The sequence below is a fragment of the Stegastes partitus genome, unplaced genomic scaffold (genome assembly GCF_000690725.1).
Source record: "Stegastes partitus isolate 25-593 unplaced genomic scaffold, Stegastes_partitus-1.0.2 Scaffold321, whole genome shotgun sequence".
Lineage (NCBI taxonomy): Eukaryota > Metazoa > Chordata > Actinopteri > Pomacentridae > Stegastes > Stegastes partitus.
Window position 1 is genome coordinate 29,453 of NW_007578052.1, and position 26,124 is coordinate 55,576.

The 26,124-nt window shown below is 39.9% G+C and overlaps 3 protein-coding genes across 3 annotated transcripts; 1 reads left to right on the forward strand and 2 right to left on the reverse strand.

The window, feature by feature from the left end:
- Positions 1 to 665: 665 nt before the first annotated feature.
- Positions 666 to 7,278, reverse strand: eef1g (eukaryotic translation elongation factor 1 gamma). The gene is made up of 10 exons (XM_008283604.1): positions 7,209 to 7,278; positions 6,159 to 6,317; positions 5,849 to 5,912; positions 5,428 to 5,570; positions 5,112 to 5,255; positions 4,835 to 4,964; positions 4,095 to 4,299; positions 3,177 to 3,349; positions 1,683 to 1,807; positions 666 to 1,041 (listed from the first exon to the last, which is right to left on the reverse strand). The coding sequence occupies exons 1-10, from the start codon at positions 7,218 to 7,220 to the stop codon at positions 883 to 885; spliced, it is 1,314 nt and encodes a 437-aa protein (XP_008281826.1). The 5' UTR covers positions 7,221 to 7,278; the 3' UTR covers positions 666 to 882.
- Positions 7,279 to 7,447: 169 nt separating this feature from the next.
- Positions 7,448 to 10,607, reverse strand: polr2g (RNA polymerase II subunit G). The gene is made up of 8 exons (XM_008283605.1): positions 10,385 to 10,607; positions 9,992 to 10,101; positions 9,207 to 9,366; positions 8,722 to 8,772; positions 8,537 to 8,602; positions 8,160 to 8,231; positions 7,983 to 8,016; positions 7,448 to 7,740 (listed from the first exon to the last, which is right to left on the reverse strand). The coding sequence occupies exons 1-8, from the start codon at positions 10,394 to 10,396 to the stop codon at positions 7,727 to 7,729; spliced, it is 519 nt and encodes a 172-aa protein (XP_008281827.1). The 5' UTR covers positions 10,397 to 10,607; the 3' UTR covers positions 7,448 to 7,726.
- A 213-nt stretch (positions 10,608 to 10,820) lies between these two features.
- LOC103358585 (uncharacterized) lies at positions 10,821 to 15,991 on the forward strand. Its single transcript, XM_008283606.1, has 5 exons — positions 10,821 to 11,125; positions 11,205 to 11,375; positions 11,456 to 11,555; positions 13,802 to 13,932; positions 14,500 to 15,991. Exons 1-5 carry the CDS (start codon positions 11,072 to 11,074, stop codon positions 14,785 to 14,787), a joined length of 744 nt encoding a protein of 247 aa, XP_008281828.1. The 5' UTR covers positions 10,821 to 11,071; the 3' UTR covers positions 14,788 to 15,991.
- The last annotated feature ends 10,133 nt before the right edge of the window (positions 15,992 to 26,124 follow it).

Consider the following 26,124-nt stretch of genomic DNA (forward strand, 5'->3'; position numbering starts at 1 on the left):
GGTGGTCGAGCTCGTGCACAGTATTTACAGAGTGATTGAAGCCTCCAAAGACCCAATGTTCACCATTGTCTTGAGCCTCATCAATGGATGTTTTCAAACTTCTTTTTTAATAAATTCTGGCAACATGTCAACATGAAAAGGCTGTTGTACGTCCATGAAAAAACTTTTGTCAACCTACTTGAGGGTCATGTTTTCCATAAATTGTTTGCAGTGTTAGTTGACAGGAAGTAAGACTTTTGGTAACTATGAAACACACTCGCTTCCTGACTGGGGGTTCTCAGTCACTGCGTGTCCTTCCACACATCACCACACCCCTCTGACACAGTTACAACTGAGAAACCAACCCCTCACTAACACGCACATGCCTGCCGTATATAAATCTTTATGCGATATGCTTTCTCAGGCATGTTGGTATGAAGAGAGAATATTCCCAAACAATCCTTCACTCATCACGACAAATATATTTTTAATTTTAAAACATCGTAAAATAAAATTCCTCCGGGTGAATGTGGCCTTGGGGTTTTTTTGGGGCGACGATCTGGACGGGAAATGTTGAACATCAGAGGAATTTGTTGATAGCACACCACTCCAAACACAAAAACGCCAAACCTTTAAAGCACAAACATGTTTAGACTTGAGTCACACACCACAGACATCAAACCTCATGGATGGCATTGAGGGAAATGCTTTATTTCGCAAGTCAACAACAAAAAAAAACTGTTTGGGGGCCACTGAGACAAAATTCACTCTTGTCTTCAAACACTGTCATTCCAAGTCATTCTTGCAGTAAAGTAAGCACGTGTGGCTGAAAGTCCATAGGTTTTTAAGTGTTGGAGAGCAGAAGCGCAGAGTGCTTTCGTTTTTGACTGTCTCAGTGTCCTCTCACTTGAAGATCTTGCCCTGGTTGAAAGCTTTACCCACGTGCTTGAAGTCTCCCTCCCAGGCAAAGTACTCCTTTACCATGGTCTTGCACTCATCACTGTTGGGATCCAGCTTGCGCCAGTCGTATGATTCGTAGTCGATTTGCCAGTCTGGACACAGCTGCGAGGGGAAATGAAAAATTGAGTAAATGTGAGTGAATGACCCTCAGCTTTTATGAGTGGGAATAGTTAAGCTACAGTTTCCTTTAATAGTGTGAAAGTCAATTCTCAAAACATTTACTAGTCAGAGGAGAATTTCTCCAAACACCGTTTCTTTCAATTTGATTCTGAGTGATCAAATTTATCCAGTGATAAAAGCTCTTGAACTTTAAAATGGTTGAAATGTGCCCATAGCATGAACCAGCCTTTTACTCACTGAATCAAGAGTTGACTGGGATGAATATGGTCTTGACTTTTTCTTCCCCCGTCAGATTAAGACTTGGTGCCATAACAGGACACTGCCTTGCCCAATGACAGGGAATATCTACTTGCAGGGTAAATGTTTGACTAATCTTTTGACTATTCAATGCACCTGTAACTCCTTACCATAAATACAGTATCAAATTTAAATATTTATTGGTAAGACCACAATTTAATACCGTTTCTCAGAACATTAACCCCGAGTTTTAGTCCAAGCAGCTCACACTGACTGTACAGTACTGTCCAAATCAGTGTTGAAAAACAGCCAGTGTGTGGTTGAGCCTGGGGACATGATCACCTAAGAATACTGTCCAAAGTGTGTTTATCCTTTGAAATACTTACAGTGAAGGCCAGATCTTGGCCTCTGAAGATCCAGATACCAGAGATGCTGCTGTCATTGTTGGTGCCAAACAAGATGACACTGGCGAAGGCATTCTTTCTGAGTTTGTCCAGGCGCTGGAACATACCTGTGAAAAACAGCAAGCAGTTTGAGATATGGCAGGTATTTTATAAATTTTATCACGACAAAGACTAGCCACAAAAAATATTTCCGTTTATTGTCCACACCAACTTCATGTCTGCCTTTTTAGATAGGACCAAAAAACAGCAACCACAGCCCCTGTAGTGGACTTGTTGTGTAATATTTCAATACCCCAAGTTTTGTTAAATGTAGCCATAGCATGAACCAGCCTTTTTACTCACTGAATCAGAGATGACTGGGATGAATATGGTTTCTAGTTTCTCTTCCCCTGTCAGATTAAGACTTCGTGCCATCACTGGACACTGCCTTGCCCAAAGACAGGGGACTTAGGATGTCAATATATCAGAACTTTGGTAGTTGGTACCAATTGAACTGAATTCCCACAATCTGATGCCAAAATAAATACAAAAAAAATAAACTATTCAAACAATAAACTCTTACTAGAAACTTGCAGCATAAAGTGTGCTAACACAGCCACAACATTATATTTTGACAAACTGAACAGCAATGAAAGAACCCAACTATTAAGAATAGGACCAAGCTCAAGTTATGAACTGCTGCTTACGTTAGACTGAACACGTCAACTTTAACCACGGAGCAGATGCAGCTGTCGCACTTTCACAGGCTAATATAAGATGAAACAGTTGTTCCAACCTTGAATTCTTTGTACAGATCCAAATGCTTGTCTCTGAACTACTTGATAAGTTTCTTTTGTGACGCTGTTTGCATTTTGGCTTTTGCTAGTCTATAACTTGTCCCTGATGATCTGACTCCAACACTAAATGTCTCCATATATGATTGTTTATTATTTCCCAGCTCAGTCATTGCTGCTGTCGTTACAGACATTGCTGTTGTCCGGTATCCTGTTGTCGTTTGAATGCAGAAGAAAGCTGTGCCTCGTTGAAATGTGGGTCAAACCAAATGATTGATGAGGAGCTATTCTGTGTCACTAAATCTATGAACTCGGCCTACAGCGGAGGTGAAATTTCCCATGACAGTTAAAGTACACAAGATTAAATGAGCTGTGTAGTGTAGTCCATCATATTTTGTCTCCTATAATCTACTTTCAGACTCTTAGAAGCCTACAAACTCATGGTCAAATTCACATTTACGGGAAGAATTAGCTCAGATTCCAGTTTGCAACTCAGGCCAACAGAAGAACCATCTCATACATAGGAGGAACAAGGCAAAAATTCTAACCTTTTCTACATTTTCTTCTCAACCACTGAGCCACCATGAAAAAAAAAATTAGGCAGGTGAAGGTGCCTTTACAAAAATGACTTCCACCTTCTATGCCATCACTACAACCGCTTCCTTTAGAGGTGTCAGGTAACGCGACTGCTGACGAGTCTCACCTGTGATAAGGTTGCAGCTCTTGAAGGTAAGGGTGAGCTCCTCGGGGTACTTGTAGACAGAATACCAGACTGAGTATCCCTCGCGGTCGAAGTGCTCCCAGAAGTGGGGAATGGCTACTGTCAGGGTGTCCTCATTGGAATATTTTCTCTTGAACTCGTCCATGACAAATGCACTATAAAGAAAGAAAAGAAGAAATGCTAGGAAAAAATACAGCACATACAGTACATGCAAGGTCGAGAGAATTAGAGCGAAATTAGGTTTTGCAAAAGGACCTATGTACTCACTTGTATAGGGATAGTTGCTGACTGAACAGGACTACATTAGAGTGCTTATAAGTCAAGGGACAATACCCCAAACTAAAGCAGTGGCGTTTACCAAAACACCCTACTGCATCTTTACCATAAGAATTTCTAAATATCCTGTAGAGTTTGGAGGTTCACTCTCATTTGTGCCCATAGCATGAACCAGCCTTTTACTCACTGAATCAGAGTTGACTGGGATGAATATGGTCTTGACTTTTTCTTCCCCTGTCAGATTAAGACGTGGTGCCATGACTGGACACTGCCTTGCCCAATGACAGGGGAACATGCATTTTCCCCACAAAATAAAATTTTCTAATTGGAAAACAGGCTTGTTACTATCTAACAGATGGTCTGAACACCACACGTCTGGCACTATGAGATTCAATGTTCAATATGCCATCAAACGCCCCAAATGCACCACGGAGAAGCAGTCTTCACTCATTGATCAGCATTCCTTTCAAGCTCAGGGGAAGTACTCGGGGAAAATAATCTGCCACGGTGATTAGCTGCAAACAACACTTGCAGACGACTGACTCTCCATGTCACACAGTTGTAGTGCCGAATAAGAAAGTGAACCTAAAAGTGAAAGTTCTTAATGACAGAAGTTCATTATACCTCTTTGGCAAGTGTGCAAAGGGGTCCTTGGCTTTGGGCTCTGCAGCCAAGACAGCATCACAGTCGTCCATTTCCTCTTCTGCAGCAGGCTTCTTCTCTTCCTTTTTCTTCTCTTTCTTCTCCTGGGGCTTGGCTGCCTCCTTTCCTCCCTTCTCTTTCTTGGGTGGGGCCTCCTTCTTGGGCTGCATCTCAGCAAATTTCTTGGCTGGAGTAACAGAACAAAACAATAAAAAACATGTTTAAAGTAAAATGATCCAAATATTCGTCTTTGTTTTTGCAATCTCTGGAACCAAACTCCTGCTGGGTTTCGGAGCTTAACTGTTAAACATTTCAAGAAAGCTGAAAGTTGTTTAAGTGATTTGCTCCTGAAATTATACACCATTTTATTAAGATTACGTCATTTCAATAGTTGTGTTCAGGCCAAAGAGCAAATAACTTACATTTTAGGAGAAGACATTTAAATTGAATTCAGATTTTCCCAAAATGAACACAAACAACAGCTCAAGCTACTATTTAGACACTTTAGTGCTACGCAAAAGACCAGTTTTGCAGAACAAATGGGTAAGTAAAAACCCAAGTTACACAGCTATTTTACTGTATATCTATGCACTCCTGCGATCAATTAGTATGTGTGACAAAAGGCACGTATTTGTCTAATTTCAGCTTTTAAGTTTCCCAGGATGCTCCAGCAACCAGCCTTTTGATATGCATGCCTTCTGTTCTCGTTGCTGGTGACTCACCATCAAACTGGGCCATCTTTTCGCACAGTTTAACTTCCCCGAGGACAGCCTTGAACTGGGGCTGGTTGACACAGGTGACAAACCAGCGGGTCACATTGGAATAAGGCTGACGGAAAGAAGGCTCAAGGACCTGAAGGGGAAAGAGAGGTAATTAGGGCCATTTGAAGAGCATCTCAACTTAAATCATTGCACAGATTATGTGTTGCTGTAATACATTGAAGTACTCGGCAGTGTGTGTGGCTGTTTGTGCAACTTATCTAATGTGTGCATGTCACACCTGTTTGTAGAGCCAGAGCATGGAGCAGACCACAGTGATGTCAGCAAGGCTGACCCTCTCCCCCACGAGGAAGGTACGGGTGTTCAGGTGTTGGTTCAGAACTGCAAGGGCCCTCTTCACGTCCTCCTTGGCTTGCTCTGTGGCCTGCACAGATCCAGACAGAAAAACGACTCTGTAAGATTACACAACAAGAAGTCTACTGTGTAGTTTAGTACCCCAACAAGAGAGTGTTGTCCTCTGGCTAACTGACTTCCATCACAGCTACTAAACGATAACTGAAGTTTTGATTTTGACCAGAAAACATCAAGCTGCCCACCTGCTTGTTGAACTGCATGATTCCCAGAGTGGGGAAGACCCATGCACTGGCCGGAGGGATAATCTCTGAGTCAGCGAAGCTCACCCACTGCAGGATCTGGGCTGCTGCCTGAGGAGTGGCACCACGCAGGGCATCATTGCTCACTGCAGTTGGAAAGCAGACGATTCTTTTTCAAAAATCAGTTTAAAAAATGGAGTATGTGTAAATAAGAGGAAAAAGAGGTTTTCACTGGACAAACTCCTTATTTCAGCTTTATTGTTAACTGAAATTACAAACACAACTTAAACCACTTTCACCCAGTTGCACTGACTCTACTCCCTTTAAGCTGTTTTGTAACCTAAATACATAATGTGCCTGGATGATGCCCAAACAGAGTGTACAAGACCCAAAGCATTTATTAATTATTAAATGTGAGACTTACGGTAGTGAGCAATGGCATTACTCTCAAACAGACAGAAGCCGTCATCTCCCTGGTAGGCAGGTACCTACAAACAACAACAGAATTGCAGACTAATTTTATACATTTAGTATGTGCACATTCAGAGAATCAAGCAGTGCCTTAACAGAGGTGGTGCAGTCACACTGTTGAAGCCCAAAGCGACAAATGATTAATGAGTGCACTTGAACTGAACGACTTAACCCAATTCACATGAAAAAGGAGGTTCTACAAGCAGCCTGTGATTGCAAAGCAGGACTGATCCCACTTCACCTGATAAACCAGTTCCACTTACCTTGCCCAGTGGGAAGTTGCTAAGGAAGGCAGGACTGCGGTTCGTCTGCCCGAAGGTGAAGGCAGGGGAGCTGCTGACAACTTTGAGGCGAGCGCCACTGTACTGGGCTGCAACCTGGGCCTTGAAGGCCCGCCAGTTCTCTGGGTACGTGTACAGAGTCTGAAAGGAAGGGAGACAAAACTCCAATTATAGACAAAGAAACACATTTAGAAGAACTAATTTTAAACATACATGTGCACCATATTTGGAAGGAGAATACTTAAACACTGGGTTGGCCAAAGAATGTCAATGGAGTGGTTCAGTATTTTACTAATGTATATAAACTGTCCCAAAACCGTTTAGTCATTTTGCACAACTGTAGAGCCTTTGGAACATATTGAAATGACTACATAAAATCTCCAAACCAGTTGGGAGCTAGCTTAGACTTGTAGTGCTCTTGACACAAACTATGCTAGATGCTCAGATATTTACAAAACAAGAATTTATCTGGATAAAACTGGGAAACGTCAGCAAAGAAAATTGTAATACATGCTGGCCAGCACGGCCAAAATGAGCATTTATAACCAACTCTTAGCAATAAATGAGCTACGTTCACGTGGCTAGCAATTTGGTTTAAAAGGCCAACTAGCTATAATTTTTGCTAATATGCGCAGAGTTTTGGAGGTTTAGACACTAACCTCAAACACAGGCCACACTAAGGACTAAGTAAACTGGTGTTCAAAGTTCATTTAAGGCGAAAAGCATCAGAAACGTAACAATACGTCCACACAGGATGAGATAGCTGTGGTAACGTGGCACAACCCTGAGCTAGAAAAGCGGCGTCATTCAGTTCCAATGCATCGTCAGGATAGCCGGAGCTAACCTCCGCTACAATGACCAGTGAATGAAATCCTTTGTAAATAAACCCTAAAACAACCGCTAAACAACCAGAGGACCTTGTCTACGAGCAAAACTACTCAGTAGGAGTGCAGATGGGACAGATTTTAAGCGGATTGCAGCAACAAAGTTTAAAGAAAGCTCCATAGCTCGTCATCTCTCCATCTTACTCACCCCTGCCGCCATCTTCAGGACGAGAGAAAGAAAGAACGACGGCGCGCTTCACTGACGTATTTACGGCCAGGCGACGTGCGCGTCCTTGTAATTTCCGCGTTCACATACCCCTTTGTGTTTTTTCACATTTCAAAACATTTTTATCTGACATCAGAATTTAAACTACATAAGTACAGTTGCAGTAGATCAATAGTTTGCATAGATATTAGCATACTGTGACGGACAAGCATAGAAAGATGTAAAAACAAATAAAATGCTTTATTACCATTCACATACAAAAAAAGCAATATGTGGAAATGAATGAGAAAGAAACTAAGTTACTTCTCCATTAGAAATCATGTCCTACACTTGTTTTAACTCTTACAACAGTTTCAAAAAAAAAAAAAAAACTTAGTCTGAACATAATAATAAATTGAGGTGGTTATGGGGCTTCATCATCTGCCCCGATACCATATCAGAGTAGAAAAATATTAATTTTAACAAAAGGATTCCTGCCAAATGTCTTCCTCCGGAGCAAATCAGCTTACAAGACCTGCAAATAAAGCACAGAAGGCAAATTCAATGATCACAAGACAACAGTAAAAAGTTTTATAAACAGTACAGTAAATCTTCCAGAGCAACTACCATAATGATATTGAAGTAAAAAAAAAAAAATCTGTTTTGTCAAAATAGGAATTACATATTCTCTATCGTAAAGAAAAAAACATGTACTTCTATCAAGCATCTCTATTATGAGCGACCTGTATGCATTTTTTTTTGCAGTCTAATACTCACCCAGATAGTCGTCCATGAGAGATCCAATGGCAAACTAAAAAGAACAAGTGGAAAGCTTGTCTTTAATTTAGTGTAAAATAACACACAGTAAGTCACTTGTATAAAGTACGAGGTAACATTTAAGATACAGTGACACATATTTCCTCTTATTTTTGCCTATGACAAAGTGACACTTACAATGTCATTTTTGTCCACTCTTGTTCCTACAATCTTCAGTCGGATCTCATCATCTTGCTGGATTACAATGTCCTTGAAAATAAGAGAAGAAAAATCAATTTTAATGCAAGACTGAGGAACAGTAAGCAAACAGCAGTTAGTAGCATCCCAACTACTTTGTATACAGAATTTACAATTAAGTTCTACCCTTTCTTTTAATCATGTGTACATTTGTTTTAGTTCCTGAAAAATACTCCAGTTAACACTCATTGTAGCTTCCTGAATGTTTACAAAAAGTGTATTTAACTCTAATAATAAAAGTTGTGAAAGGTAAAGCAAGGAAATGCATTTTATTAAACACCTAATCATGCAAATAAGAAACAATGAATATTTATTACCTCATCGACTGTCTTATAACAAGGTGGATTGGAATTAGGGTCGAACTCCATTTCTGAGGGGATGGACTGCAAAAAGAAATTTGACACATAAATAAATAAATACAATACAATACAATACAATACAAATTAAAGAGTGCATCCAAAGCAACTATGTCTGTCCAACTACAGATGTTAAGCTGACTCACATGGCGAGAGATGAAGCAAGACATGGGACCAATTTCTGTGAACAATCCAACCTGCAAGACACAGAGGGAAGGTGTAATTAGGATAAGGAACAAATGAATGCTTTCGATTACCTCATATTCAATATAAAACAACTACAAAGTCATACAATATTCAGTGGAAACATATTTACTGTAACAAAGTCCAAGCTATGCTCTTATACAATAGAGAATTTCAGAAACAATACACGTGCCAATATAAAATTGTACAAAGTACAGAAGTTTTTGTACAATTATTATGCTATGCATACGCCTTGGTGACTACTTGATTCATCAGAAAACCTTATGCAGACATGAATTTGGTTATGCAAATGACAGTTACAATAGTGGGAAAGGTAGATGTGGCGGCAAGCTATTTGGACAGACCACAATGGATATCAAAACACTGTCATCATAAAAGAATTATGTTCTAGCTTAAAACCACAATGTAAACTTGTGCAGTTGTTCACCTTGTTAACCTGAGTGACCACAGCATCCACTACTTCTCCTTTAAAGGGGCGGAACACAATGGCCTTGTACTTGACTGGATAGAGGACAAACCCTCTGCCTGGCTGGATTACACCTGCTCCGATGTTGTCAATGGTGGTAACTGCAATGACGAAGCCATACCTGAAAGAGAGAGATAAGCTAATTAATAAAAGGTATCTGTTGAGCTTTGCCATATGAGAATGAAAATGCAAAATGAATGACCTGATTTTGCACATTGATGCAGATGGTATAAAAGACAGAAATTATAATTATAATTTGAAGTTTTATGTCATTATAATGTCGTGCTAGACAGCAGTACAACAGAATTTTAAAGACACTTCCTGAGTAAAATGCATGAAAAACAGAGTCTATCAGGACCTTGCAAAAATAGTAAGTCTATAAAAAGACATTGAAAAAGTCAAAAATTCTATGGAAGATATTCTCAAAGGGTGAACAATAGAACAAAATACATTTTTAAAAAGTTATAAAGTTAACAATAGTTCATTTGAAGATTAAAAAATAAAAATCTGTAAACAGTTGGTGTCAAAGTAAAAAGTGTAGCAACACAGACGGGCAGATAACAATAGCAAAGTAAAAAAATATCTGTCGTTTTATTTTCATTTGTTTTTAATTGCTGTTTTGTTTTTTTAATTTCCAAATTAAAAGTCACTGTTTAAAACGCATGGTGTTAGAGCTTGAACCCACTGACTAATAAACTGAGAACAAAATAAAATGATGGACATAACCGAGTCTTGCAGCCACTCACTTGCCAGTGCAGGTACCCTCCACTTCTGTGAAAAGCTTCTGCTTCACGGTATTGAGGAGATTAGGACCAAAATACCTCGGATGTAGTAAGATTTCATGTTCCAAAGAAATCTGTGAACACACACGACATGTGCATTATCAGACAGCGTTACGTCTATATTGTTGTTTTACGTTATTGTGAATGCGATCGTACAGGTTCTCAAGATGATCAAACACAAGAGGGAATGGCTGCATTTTCCTACATAAAACAACAACACCACCACGTTAAGATTAGGATTCGGAAAAGTTCTGTAATGCTGCATTAGCCGTCATAATGCTAGGAAAACACTGATAAACACAACACCCATGCGCTGCTGTAGCTGCTCCATATTCGGAGAATAATACAAATACTCACATGGTAGAACATATTTTCCGTGATATTCAATCCCGCCTTAATTAATATTTTCGTTTTGAATTATTATCCAAAACGTTTTCACTTATTGAATGAAAACCTGTCGCTCGTTTGATCGCAACAAAGTCTCTTCCGGGTCAAGGGTTGGTTATGGCATTACCGCCCTCGGTTTTGTCTCACAGGTGAGAAGTTTTCACAAAACTCAGCTCTGTTATTCTAAAAAATTAATTACTTATATTCTTTTTTATTTGTGGGGCTAAAATAAGCTTTAAACTGCATGTTTTGGGATCATAAATGCCGCAGGGCAGGTATGGTGACACGGTGAGTCCACCGGCAGGCTGCCTCCTGGCGGTGAGGAGGGACGGAGCAGGGGGCGGGGCTAGACAGAGGCGTCACTCAGGGCTGCTCTTTGATTGGACTGTTAACATCTGACATCCCAACCAGGCACAACAGCACGACGGAAGGTAAATGGTAAACATTGTCCTGCTTGTTATAGTTTACAACGACTACTTTCACGAGACTCGAGTAACTCACCACAACTGACTGAAAGCTACATACAGGTATATATACTTTATTTTTCGCGACATTACAAGCTGACAAGGATTTGTCTGACTTCCTTAATCGCTCCGAGAAGACTGGAAACTATCCCAACTGACTGGAGCTATAATTAATCTGAAACCTCGTCTCAGCATGGCGAGTAACCTCGTCTCGAAGCTGCTCCGTCCGCCATTCCTCACACAATTTGTAAGTTGAGTGCTTGCTTTTTTTCACATTTCTACACTTTAGTCCTGTTTCTGCATGACTCATGTGGCTCTCCATGCAGTCGTCCCTCCGGTCAGGCTGCTTGCCCCGGGGACAGGCGGCGGCGGTGGCGACGGGGACCAGACACTCCTCCAGCGACGCTCCTCCGGAGAAAATCAGCCGCTATCCAGTTCCTTACAAGAAAGACTTACCTTATGATATTGTGGAGCTCATGGAGGAAGTGGAGTCAAAGGTTTTTAAACAGAAAAGTAGATATGTCAGAAATTTCCAACTAGTATTACTACACTGCTGACCTCTAAAGTTTTCTTCCAGGGAGGCTTTTTGCCCAATGTCTTCAAAGTCCTCTCTCACAGGCCATCAGAGTTCAGAGCCTTCTTCGCCTACTACAGCGAGCTGATGAACAAAGAGACAGGTGTGTTTGGTGGATTTATCTATAGTGGCTGAAAGTGCATAGAGATCAAGGCTCAAAGTCCCCAAAAAAGCATAAATATCTATAATTCCCAAGGGCCCTGGTGTGACAGGAGCAAAGGGGAGTGTGTTGCAATAACGACACATTGGTTTGAATACTTTGGGACTGAAAGTCACACAGGTGTGAAAACACTTGAGGCTCAAGGCATGAAACCATAGAATATATATACTTAAAATTGCATTACACATTGCTGTGGTAAATGAGCTGCTGGTCACTTATTGTGCAATACAGACACATGATTTGCTTGCTTATCAGGATAAATAAAGAAAACAAAACTGTCTTGAAAAAGTGTAATCCTGCTGGCACTGGGTTCAATAAATCATTCACACCTAACCTGCCATTTTAGGCCTCAGTTTTTTTTCTGTGACTGCACCCAGTTGTGTTGTGTTTACGTGCTGCATGTTAGCAGCAGCTGTTGCGAGGTGATCCTCTCTGGAGTGCAGGTTGTGCATGAGGAAGCAGGTGTGATGCTGAATCTGTTCCAGCTGATGAACCAACAATAGCAGATAAATATGATACATCAGGTCAAGCAGAAACAGTTTCCGTCGTTCACGTCAGCTTAAGTACCGTCGGCTGCTCTGAGTGGAAGTTGATTGAACTGACTTACTGAGTTTGTGCTGGATGTTAACCAAGAACGCCACAGCCAGACAAATCCAGCAGAACTGGTTTAGCGTGGTAATATATCAGTAAGTTTCTTCAAAAAGAAATACATGAGTAAAGTCATATAAACTGCAAGGTGATGATTTGTTCGTACTAGGTCGGCATAATAAGAAGGAAATTGTAACTGTATAATAATAACTTTATATAGAAATAGGTTTATTTATCTAGCAGCTTTAAAAACAAGGGTTTAAAATAGTTTAAAGCTAAAGCAGAACACCCAGAAGGCAACATAACAAGAATTTAGTTAAAACAAGATGACCAACATAAAAAGGCAAAATGCAATATGTCAATATTAAAATGTCAAATTACTTTAATTTATATGGCACATTTCAAGCAACAGCTGTAGAGCCAAAGTGATTTTCAGTAGAGAAATAGGATTGCCGTTATGGTTTGACCTAAAAAGCAAAAAGGTTATCACCCCACAGTATTACTTATTATGTAAAAATACCTGAGTAAGTTAAATATTAGAGTTAACACCCTACAATATTGTCTAAAATATAAATTTAGCAGACTATATTCAATATTAAGGTTGAGATAAATTTGTTGAAACAGATATGTGAAATATTAATATTAGGTTTTTTATTGTGGTGCAGTTCACTTTATCGGGTTTAAAAAGATGCTTGTTTTCATTTTATGAGAAGCGATGTACTGTTAGTCAAAGGTGACATGAATCCTGAGCCGAGATTGATTGAGAAGCAGTAGCTTGGACAATGGACAGAGCACCAGATCATCGTGTTTCAGTTTTGCATAAAAGTTAAAAAGTACCCTTAATGTGAGGCTATATTAACCAGATGAAGGGCTTGATGTGCCCCACTGCATCTCAGCTGTCTAATATTTGACTTCCCAGACCCAGACTTTGCCAAATCCAGCTGTGTCTAGCTATAATATAACGACGGCGTGACGTTTTATTGTGACGTGTTGCTCTGTTGGCATTAAACATTTATCAGTTCTGAGCAAAATCTATCCAGAACAACAAAATGCACAACGGCTTTAGAATTTTTATAGAAGTGAATCAAAGCTTGTCTTCTTGCTTCTTGTGCATGTGATTGTTGTGGTTTCTGGTTAGTTTTTGATATTCTGGCAACTTCCTGTTTATGAGGGTTGTATTCCAAAAAGCAGCTTTACTGATTTAATGTATAACTTTATTTTGACCTTTTAACTTGAGAAGAATCCATTCAAATCTGTTAAATGGGAGCATGTAAAAAAAAAAAAAACAACAACAACTCCTGAGCGTAGTAGCTTTTCTTATTGTCATATTATTTAGTTGGGGTTTAAAAAAGCATTTTCAGCTTTACACCTAAGTTCCTAACTTTTTGCAGTGTCTATCACAGTGCATCTCAAAAAGAGATTTCTAATTTTCTCCACTGTCACTGACATGAAACGCTCACACTAAGTCTCTTTTCCCTGAACAGCATCGTGTGTTTAGGCTACAGCAGGCTTTCATGCTGTGTGTTTTTTGTTCTTCTATTGTCTGAATATGCAACATGTTCTCCTCCTGTCACATTGAATTCATGTTTATTGTCTTCCAGGCAGATTAACCAAAGCAGATCGTGAACTGATCGTAGTGGCGACCAGTATCCACAACAAGTGTCTTTACTGTGTGGTGTCCCACGGTGCGCTGCACCGCATCTACTCCAAGAAACCCACTCTTTCTGATCAGGTATAATCTAATTGATTGATTGCCTCCGCTTTACTTCTTATAATGAATAATTACTGTTGGCGTGAACAATTGTAGTGAAGGTATACATGCAGAAATCACATTCAATTCAATGTATTTGTATAGCGCAGTTTACAACACACGTTATCACACAGCGCTTAACAAAGTAAGGTATAGACCTTACAAATATCTCATTGTGGGATGAAAAGTGGTAATACTGGGTTATTTTTGTCACCTACAATCACAATTCTCAACACAATTGTGTGCATTGGAATTTACAGGTAATATTTATTCTACGTGTGGATACAATTTGCTCAGAATACATTTCACTTTGTGTTTTGAATGGGAAAAAACATATTCAACTATTATTTTTTCATGTTTTTTGCAGAATGCATTAACTGCACATATGCTTTTCAGTTAATCACATTTTCACATCTGTATATTTCTGTTTTGTTTGCATATGTTGTGTTTTACTTGTGTGTTTTCCTGAGTTGCTATAAAGCATTCAGAGCTGCAGAATATATATTTTCTCCACTCTGTCTAATCAGCCCTCTCTCTACTTTCCTTCAGGTCGTTGTTAACTATGAGAACGCGGAACTGGCCCCTCGAGAGCGAGCCATGCTGGACTTTGCAATGGCAGTGTGCCGCTGCGACACCATCACAGAGAAGCACTTTGAGTCTCTGGAGGAAGTTGGCTTTGACCGCGAGGATGCCTGGGACATTGCTGCCATAGTGGCTTTCTTTGCCATGTCCAACCGACTCGCACACCTCACCGACATGAGGCCAAACCAAGAATTTTTTAACATGGGCCGTATGCCACGGGACAAGAGCAAGGACAAGGCAGGAGATGGCAAGTGAAACAAAAGTGGAGTTAAAGGTGAGATTATCAAATGTCAAAGATCATATGAGACCCATCTGCACAAAATCAGTCGCATTGCACCTTGGGCTATTATGCGTAAACAAAAGTGCCATGTTGCTACCACATTACACAAATCACAGGACAGGACTGGCTGGCAGTGACACATTGCTTGCGGCACCTGCGCACAAGGGATTTACGTGGCTTCTTTCTGGTGTTACCGCTCATGCACGCTGACAGTATGTGACAGCAATATGGAGCGAAGTATTATTACGCCCTGTAATATTACATACTACCTACATGTAGAAAACAACTAAATGGACCGATCTAAGTAATAAACTCAAAATCATTATTTTATCATGTGTTAACGTAATTCAGGCTGTATCTCGGATATAGCCCAAGGCACACTGCGACTGATTTCATGCAGATGGGTCACATATGTGACACTGACAGTATGTTCACTCTGCAGCAAAAAAATATCTCAGTCCTTTTTTATGTTCTTATCTTTCCCTGTCATGTGAACGATCAGATGTTTTCTGATGTATGGTGAAATAAGATGCAATATCAGATCTATGGGTTTGCAACCCTAAAAGCGAATACATTTGAATGTTAACAACTGCAACTACTGAATGACTACAACTACAAACTAACATGGAAACAAAGTGAGACAACAGATGTTAATATTTTAGTAAATGTTCAAAATCAATCAGAAGTCTCACATTGTATCCAAAGTGTTTTTAAAAAAACCTGCAGGATTGTTTGATGTTACAGCCTTCCACTGTAAACATAACCCTAAACATGTTACTGTCTTTATAATCCTTACTTGTACAATATACAGCATGAGAAAGACTCCAGATTTTAAAGACTTAAAAGAGACAATCTGAGTTTGTGACATGTATACCGTACCCTTATGTATGTGTGTTGTGGGAGCAGTCATGGATTATTTGGTGACTTCATTTAAACAATTTGCCACTGTGTTTAAATGTAGCCATAATGTCTGTTTATTTAGATGTTTTAAATTGTAGGTGGTTCACTTGACACTTTAAGCTGTGTAAGATTTAGTTGCGAAGTGTAACTGAAAAGTGCTTTCCTGAGTCGTTCCTGTGTCTTCTAAATAAAACGAATAAAAACATCAAAATTCTTTATACTTAAGATTTAACACTATGTTTCAACTTTGTGGCTGAAATAAAAAAAATAAGACAGTAATTTACTTTGAGAATAATTGATTTATTAGGGAATTATCAGCATCACTGTCCCTTGAAGAAAAGACATCATCAATCTTGATGAAGTGCTGCGTATCACCACCTGATGGCACCATATGCGTACACATGCTGGGTTTAAGTTACTGGATCAGTAGGTAAAATATTAAATATGATCATGTATCCGATAAGAGCTACAGATGAGAGAGAGACCAGCCAAAGTAGCCAAACAGACATAAAGACTTTTTCTTCCAATTTCCAGTTAGACTGTGTAATCCAGATGAAGCTGAAACTTTACAGCAGTTGCTCCAAAGCCTTTAAAACATTGATCACACATGATGGGTGAAAATCGTAGCTGTTATTTCCACTGGTAATGGGATGAATCACTGTTCCTGATCTAAGTTCTGTGTTTATTTCCCATCCAAAGTGATACATGTCAAACATGACTCCAGGCGTCACCCGTAGATTTGCTTTGGTGTGCATGCGAGTTTTCTTATGCATTGAAAAAAAAAGGGATGTGTGAACAAAGCTCTCATGAAAAACTGAAGTCACTTCAAATAGTCACAAATTGTGTGTCAGTATTATGGGAATCTGAAAGTCCTTCAGAGTCTGAAAGTCATCCAAACGGATGTTTACTGCTGTGCAGTGGGATTCTTCAGGTGCACATTCACATTTAATTTCTGTGCCAGAGCATGAGACACATTGTTAAACCATGTGAAAGTGAATCCATTGATGTTAGTAAAGGTCATTGCACAGATGGCTCTCTCCCTGGGCTTGTCCTGTCCTGTACTTATTGCCTTGATAAAGTGTCGTATGTCTAAGAGACGGCTCATGTACTATTACAGTTCCTCATTAAGCACCAACCCTTGTGACCTCGACGTCTCCTACCACTATTAAAGGGAGACAACAGGCTCCAGACAAGGCTAATTTATAGTCTGCAGCTGCCCTGCATCAAATATGTTGTAACATGGAATAGAATAGAATAGAATAGAATAGAATAGAATAGAATAGAATAGCATAATTTCTGAGAAATACTGTTTTTTGGGATTGATCACATGAAAACAAGGTTAAAAACTCTCTGATTGAAGCTTTCATACATTGCCTTTTGTAGTCTGTTCAATGATGGAGGAATCAATAAGGTTTTATACCAACTGTAATCTGGAAGGGGAGCCTGGGAAGACTTTGTGCTGTGTCTTTATTCCCCTGAAAGGGATAAAACAAGTGAAAACACACGTCAAATGGGGTATGACAAAGAGCAGGAGAAAAGAAAGTGAAAGAGCAGTGAGGCTGCAGGTCAAGTATTTTGTTTTATTTTATTTTATTTTAAAGGTGAACACCAGTAAAGTGGAAATAATTCATGAAACTTACTACTTCCATGTGGACAGTTTGTAAACGGGGGCCTACAGTTATAAGGTCCATGTTCACAACATGAAAAATCCTGCTTGACACAACTGCATGAACACAAAGGACTCATAAACCTGAGAGATAATGAACAAAACGTGAAACATTCAACCACACATATGAGGTATGGTTGGATGAGTAGTCATTTCAGTGCACAGAAAATGTAAAATATGTACAAGTTCCATGACATTAAGGCAACTCTGTCTGCTTTGGAAGTTTGTCATACAATTGAATTGTTTTGTCAGCTTCTGTTGCAGATGTACTTTTCTTCAAGATGGCCATGATCATGTCAACATTAATATTTGGTTTGAGATAAAGAAGCATTTTTTCTGATGGTTAAAAATGCTGATATGAACTGCAGTGTTCAATGTCAGCTGACTTGCTGCTTTGATATGTGAAGCTATTTAAATCTTAAGATTGGACTTTGGTCTCAGCTGCTTTTCACTGATTGTGGTTAAAACAGTCAGTGAAATAAATAAAATAAGGTTTTCTAGGAAGACAATTTTAGCTGCTGGCTGCTGAACACATCTCTAGAATTTTACAAATATAGGAAAAAATATACATGAACCGTTTTAACAATACGTGACAAATTATTATAGCATAACATTCCTGTACTGATACTTAATTCTTGTATTTCACCAAGCATTCACTGATGTAAATCTGCCATCTTTTTGTGCGTGTCCAAACTTTATGCTATTAGACTCAACACACAGCTCGAGGAGAAATAAGAAGGGTAGTTTTGGAAGAAATCGTCTCTCATCTTTAATCCTTCTGTTGCATGTTCAGGCAAACATGTCCACTTTATTTAACACAACTGTGAACGCTGTCGGACTGCTCTTCCATTTTTTCAGATATTTAGAGGAGGAGGGTAAAAAATACAAAGTGGGACAAATTAATTGACGTAAATATAGAGATTTGTTTTTAACCCTGCAATGTGAGTTCAGTTTTTCTTCATTTTCTGATGCTCTCATCACACTGTTCTAGCAGTCTATACACAGTTTACTTGTAACTTCAAATTCTATGCCTGTGCGTTTCTGCCAGATCGTCAACAGTGCACCTCACACAGTGAAGCAGTGTATGGAGAGATAAGGTATAAGGTAAACAGCAATAACCTTCACAGTCTGGATTCAATGTGGCAGAAGATATTTGTACAGTTAGCAGGAAAAATAGACGGCTTTAGGAAGCGACGGGTGCTGCATGCCAGTACACAATGTCAATCAGGTGTCTGTAATGCTGTGGCTGATGAGTGTATATGCATGTTTCTTGTTCTTTTGGGTATCATCCCATTAAACATTGACAAAGCCGTTTTAGTTTTATACATGTATTTTCAGTGCAGTGACAACAGATCAAAAAATCTGTAATAATCAATGTTTTACATTTACAGACGCATTTTAATTCCGAACACAGATAAGCATTTGAATCTGTGAGATCACAACAACCTTAATCACTCAAAAGAAATAACGTTTTTGGTTTGTTTGTTTTTTTTAAGTGTTATGAATATACTAGTAGAATAATACCATGACCAATGTTTTGAATATTCTCCTACAGTCCCTACAGTGCTTTCTGATAAAAAAAATGAATAAACAAAAATACAAAAAATACCTATAGACAGATAACAAATTAAAGGAAAAAAACAACATAAATTGTCTTAATAATGCATTAGGCCACCACGTGACGTTTTAATGCTCCTTGACAATAGTTACAAAAATCTCTGCAATTCTGCAGGATAAACTAGTGACTACTGGTAAAACATAATCCATAAAACAACAACAACAGAACATAATGCCTTAAAACCATTCAGTGACCCCTTGTGCCCCACAGAGAACCTTCCCTCGAAGGGGACAAATGGGCCCAAACCATGTCAGAAAAATGCCTCCTGCAGCAAAACAGAGCAGCTGGATCCCCTCACTATTGGAGTTAAGCATCCATGTTTTTTCCTTTAGTTTGTCACCTGTCTGCATTCATCTTTTTGAATCTTGGTTTGAGCTCCTGCCCACAGGGTTTGTTATAAAATAATTAAACTGGTGAATAACAAATCATGATTGCAAGAAAATGTGGTTACAAATGAACGGGGGAATGTAGTAACTCTTGCAAACTAATGGGCCTTTCCTTTAAATCAGATGCTCTATTTCCACACAAGAGATGCGCTTGCTCTGTGTGACTCAGTGAAGAGAATACGTACGGGCAGAAGGACTGAATCCTAACCAAGCGAGTACATATGGCACATTAGCAAATGGAAAGACACAAGGAGGAGACCATTATCGTCCTTGTTAAGATCGTGTCAGTTGCTATTAGGAATATGTGTGAGCATGCATGTGAGTAACTCTCCATATGCACATACAGTGCTTCCTCTAGCAGAGTGTGTGTGTGTGTGTGTGTGTGTGTGTGTGTGTGTGTGTGTGTGTGTTTATGTATGTGTGTGCTTTGAGTAAGGCTTTGCAGCTGGGGTCATTTGCATTAGTTTGGTGTGATGGAATTTTACATGTAACAGCTTCTTGTCCCTGATCTGGGAGCCTTAATCCCTACAGATTCATCAGAGGTACGACATGCACCCCCGTTCCACAGCTGTTAAACGGAGACAACGAGAAGCAAAAAAAGCAGCACGTCTTTCAAAAATAGGTTATCGGGAAGCAGATTTTGGTGAATATACATGTACACTGGCAACACTGTAGGTGTCAAGGATGCACCCTGAAATGCAAACGATTGGTTGCGGCTTCACCTTTTTAGTAAATAATGACAATAAAAGTCTGGTTGTAGTGTCAGTCGAGTGAAAAAAATATCTGACTTAATAAAATGAAATAACAGAGAAAGATAAGCAAATGAACCAAAGAACTGTAACGAGTGCCATGAATTTTCAATGAAAGATTGTACATGATTATTCCTAATAATATCACCTCCAAGCCATGTCATGTGTCACATTCCAAGTACATAAGGGTTGATTTCACTCAGCATCTCCAGGAAGTAACAAGATATTTGTAGTAACTTGTAAAATCTCTGACTTGTTGAGAGCAAACATTCAAAGTGTAAGAAATGAATAAATTTAGATGCTGGCAAGGAAGCGTGACGCAAGATAGGTACAACGGAAAAGTCAATTTGCACATCCAAAATGTGATTGGGGAGCAGTCGACCTGTCATAGCAGCTGTCACCGAATGCACCGCGATGATAGAAGTCACTGAAGTGTGAAAAATGTGGCAGCAGGCAAAAGAAACTCCAAAGTGAGAATAAGAACAAGTTACATGCTTGATATCTGCCAAGAGAGGGGTCAAACTCAACACTAGAACCGCACTTACCCACTAAATCAACTGTTGCAGATACTATCTACTGGTGGTCTGCAGCTGCTCGTCAGGCCTCAAAGCTCAGTGAAATACCTTCTTCTACTAATCATCAGACAAATGCTGATACATTGCATCTCCAGGCTGGAGCTTACTCATGACCTATTAGTCGAGCAGCAGTGGAAGTGTTTCAGATTAGACCGTTCCAGACTGATAATCCAAATGCACATTTACTCAGATTACTTCATGTGCCTGCGGATTATGGGTCCAGCATCACCTCGTGTTTATTGCAGAAAAAGTGTGATTCATGCTTGTGCTGCTGCTGTTTGTTCTCTGCCTGTGCACTTGCCGGTTTGAAACGAGTATTTAAATTGACAGAGAAAGAGTGGTTTCAATCGGTGTCAGCGCAACCATCGAAAGTGTGACCTGCAGCTTGTCCTCTGAGCTCCTGAGCGCACTGGAACGAATGGCTTCAATGTTCAATAGAAGATTGTTTAATCACTGTGATGTGTTTGGTTCTGGCATCGTTCCCAGCTTAAATAGCAAAGGCTTCAATCTGTTTGTTTTTTTTCTCTGTTTTCACAGTGTTTAGGCTTCAGATTATGGTTGAATCTAGCATGTAATACTCAAATAACTATTTCAAAAATCTGCCATCGCTGTGGTTGTCCTTGAAACTTGGCTAGATTCTCACTTGGCAAACTCTGTTGTACGTATTTGCAAATGCTGTGCTCGCTTGTTTGTGTGTGCCATGAATATGAATATATATTTAATTGCCCCATATCTCTTCAGGGGGATTTACACGTCTCACATATACAACTCGTGTTTTGGTTCCAGCTTGCTGACAGAGCCATGTAAACATTTATCCAGAATTCTGGCCCACAGAGAGGAGGAGGAGCTCTGCGCTGTCAGGAGAACCCTGAGGAAAGCAATAGGAGATGAAACTGATGACGGACAGGAATCCCTGTCCAACCAGTGCCAGCGCTGCTCTCCCATTTGGCTGCATATCACATTAGCATTCTAGCTTTTTTTCCCCTTCCACCCACTGAAATGAATCACAGCTTATTACGGTAATGAAAGTGTCATGGCAGAATTAACTTAGAAATGCGTGCAAAGGCAGAAAAATAGAACTACAATGAACAGAGCAGATGGAAAATGAAAAAAAAGGGGGGGAAACTGCAAACAGTACTTTTAAAGAAACAACATAAAAGGGAAAGAAAAAACAGATGTAGTGAACAGTGCAAAAGAAACTGCAAAAGAACAGAAGAGATAACTAATGCAGATCAGATAGCAAAAGCTCAGTGTTGCTCGACTTGGTAATACATGCTAAACAGAAAAAAATATTAACCACGGTCATGTGAAAGTACACCTGACGTCACCAAGAAATTTTAGTCAAGTAGAACTGCAGACGTTATTATAATATCTGGCAGAACAAGAAAAAATCTAGGTTAAACTTCACATTTGGCTGCAAAAAAAAAACCCTCCCATGCCTGCAAAGGAGTCAGCAGTGGTGCCCTGCTGTGTAGTGCTGATGCACAAACTGGCCTTAAATAGAAGAGTCACCAGAAGGAAACCGTACCTTCAACCTCATTACAAAGGTAGGCACAGTTGCAGTTATGGAGGTCTTTGGCTACAATCATCAAAGGTATTTGAATTTCTTTGGAGAGAAAAAGAGCAGCATTTGATGAAAACAACACCTTGTCATGCATGTGGGTGGAAACATTCTGCGTTTGGGGTTGTGTGCCAACCAGTGGTACAGACAGCACTTCATGGGTAAATGGAAGAATGATAATCCACTAAATATTAACACATTTTGGACGCAAATGTCATGCAGTCAGCCAGGAAACTGAAACCAAAAAGAGCCTGGCTTCTACAATAGGAAAATCACCATGAACTCATTCAGGAATGCTTTTAGAGGCACACTCACTGTCCACTGACTTAGATATCATGGAAAATCTATGGGCAGATCTTAAACATGCTGAGCATGCAGGACTGAAAAAAAAAAGATCAGAATATGAAGCAGCGGAATTTGTACCCATGGCCGCTGCATCGGAGACTATAGCTCCTGAACGCCAGCTCAACCAGGTGAGCTAAGGCGGCGGCGGAATTCTACATTTTACTGGTTTTATGATATTTTCCTGCCAACCTCATGTGTATTATTATGTTGCATAGTTTATGTAATAACTGTGTGCTCTCTCATCTGAGTGTTTGTCTCTCATCCACACTTGTTTGTGCTCAGGAAGTCCAGTTAACCCCCAGGCCTCAGAGTACACAGGAGGTAAAGATTTTATTATAGTTGCCCCTGACCAGGGCATGACTATAGAGTAATTGGTCCCGTCCGTCTGTCCGTGTGTCTGTGAACAGTCTCTAGCTCGAGTGCTAAGGTGTGACAAGTTGATATTTTACAGGTGAGCTAGGAATGGCCTCTTCTCAAAATAATTAGATTTTGGGCTCAATCTGTGCTAAGATATCTCTGCTAGAGGTCAAAGGTCATTTTTTTCCAAAATACACTATCATGGCCTGCAGGGGTAACTATATCCCTCTACTGAAGGCCCTTTAGTTTTACAATGATTCTCCATTCATGTAAAACTTAACGTGACAAAATGATACAAGAAAATCATTTACAAGGAAAAATAATTTCAAAATAGCCCATAGCTACAAAAAAAAAATGGCACATTTTGGCTGCCCAGCCTGACCTCTCTGTTGAGCGAACAAAATCTCTACTCCATTTATATAATGCTTAATTCACACCATAGTCATTTCAGCGTACCATCAAACAGCATGGTGACCTACTCTACAACCTTGATGCAAACAAAACTGCAAATAACATCGCTGTACACACTACAGGTTCATTTACATTTCTAAATATCTCTCTTAGAGTGAAACACTTAAAGTCGCTGCTGAAGGAAGCCTTTTAATACAAAAGAAATATTCGTCTAAAAGGAAAAAACCCTCCACTTGGTCTGGCCCAGTGATGTCACTCTGACATTTAGCTTATTTTTTGTGTCTGTTTGACAATCCATCCACTGTTTTCAAGACAAGTTACTCTGCACTCAACATACAACATTGAGCCTCACAGTGGTGCAACCAAAAATCTGGGCATCATGACAATCAAGATTGATCCTTTGGTCACCATGGTTACATGTATCAAATTTCCCAGCAATCCATGCCATAGTCCTTGAGGTATTTCACCAGAGGAAGTCAAAGAATCATGTTGAGATTCATCATCTTGCCACTCTGAATGCAAACACCACATGCCATGGCCATCCATTCAATAGTTGAGATATTTTCATCTGGACCAGCGGCTGATTGATCAATTGGCCAAGTGATGGATTGACATTGCTGCCAGTAGAGCCTGACCTCTACCACGACGCAAGTAAGCAACAACAGAACAGAAAGTGATCCAACCAATCAGGCTAATGTACTGTTTGGAGCGATAGTGTGAGATTGTTTGATGCCTGATTTGACTTGATAAGCAGCAGGTGGCCTGACAACGTGCAGAGCAGAGCGGGACAATCATCTGGTGCGGCAACAGCCTCCAGCAGGTTGTTTCTGAACTCCACCCTCCAGGGGATTGTGGGAGGTGGTGGATTGATTGGAGCTGGAATGAGAAAACGTGAAGGAGGAGCAAGACAGGCGGCAATGTCCTCGAGTGATGTCCAGTATCTCAGCTTTCGAGCTGAAGGGAGCAATAACGTGTGGCTGCCGAATCCCACCCGCCAACTGTGAACACACACAATTCCATCCATCCGTAATCCACCTGCCACACACAGAAACACACAGCCAGAGCTTTATTTTTCTTTAACGTAATAATGCTGGGCCAGCATTTCAGCAGACAGAGGTCATGGCCATATTGAATGGTAATAAGGCTGAGCTTCGTCCTATAACTTTTTTATGGATTTCATTACTTTCCTTCCCTTTTCCTCACTTTACCGTGAGCTTCCTTGACCTGCTTATGATTTGAAATTCAGAATAATTCTCCTACAGTATATCATCTACCGCAGTTGCATTATTAACCATCACAGATTAGATTTTAATCTGTATTCCCAGAAAAAAAAGGAAGGCGTTAGTTGTAGTTCATAACTTGGTTCATAACTTTTTGATTCCCTGTGAAGTATACATCATTCGCATGCTGAGCTCAACAGTCTGACACTCTGAACATGCAATCTGGTCTCGCTCAAACTCCCTCTGTGCGCAGTGTGTGCAAATGTTTTTATGTAGATGGTGCGCAAGCATGTTTGTGTTTAAGTGTGAGTGTGCATTCAGAAGCAACAAGGACGTGAGGCACCCAGAGGCTCGGTCTTTCACATTGTCATGTGACCACTTAGACTTAGAGTACATCATCAGATCCACACATCAGAGCTCTCTGCTGCTGGCCTGACATAAAACAACAACAACAACAACAACAACAAACACAACAGCAGTGACAACAACACCACTTGTTTACATGTTGTCATCTCAGAAGCCTCTTGACTATCTCGCTGTGCTTTTGAAGCACTTGAAGATCAGCAGCAGCTCCCCACTGGGGGGTTTGCTACGTACACCAGGCAGTGTTGATGAGATCGGGGCACATGCATCTGTTCAAACCAATTGTTTTCTCAAAGACTGGTAGTTTGTTTTTATGATGTAAGATACTGTATAATGTTAAGCATGAGGTAGAGTGTGGAGAAGAGCAGAAGGTTCCTAAAGCATTTGCACGATTACAGTTGTTTGCACTATTAGTTATTTTTGTTTTTAGTTGCTCTATTTTACTGTGTATTTATTGTTTACTGTATATTTGTAGTTGTTTTGTTGCACCAACCCACCAGAACAAATTCCTCGAACTATACCTGTTTCTGATTCTGATTCTGATTCTAATTTGCATCTGTTTAAAGCATCAAATACCGTATTCCAACTTGATCCTGAGCAAGAGGCCATTCATATTATTTTCTTCAAGGAGTCTTCTGTATTTCGCTTCATCTTTTTAACACCTACCTTCACAAACCCAAGTCCTTCTGCAGCGAAGCATCCCCAGAACACAGTAATTTTGTGGTACTCATGTGCTTCTCTCATGTCCAAGACGCTCACTTCAGATCTAATCCAGCAATATAGTTTCAATTGAAGTCTCAGTGCTGCAATAGCACAGGAATATTAACAGTTATCGTAGCAGAACAAAGAGCAGGATGAGAATTGAATGTGTATATTGCATTTTTGTCACTGAGCCGCTACCTTCTCACTGCTGTTGTGCTCTGATCCCAGATGAAATTCTCACGTCTCTGAGGAATGTAAGGAGAAACAGATTTCTAATTAAAATGTGTGATGTGGTGAGTGAATGCTCTGTGGCCCACAAATCCCTGAATGATTACAAGGTTAAAACTGATTTAGAAGATCGGTATTTTCCCCCGACGACAAGATAGTGAAGTGTTTGGTTTGGGTACAGTCGCACAGAATCAATGTAGCACTTGTTTCTTGTTGCTGAGCAGAATCCTT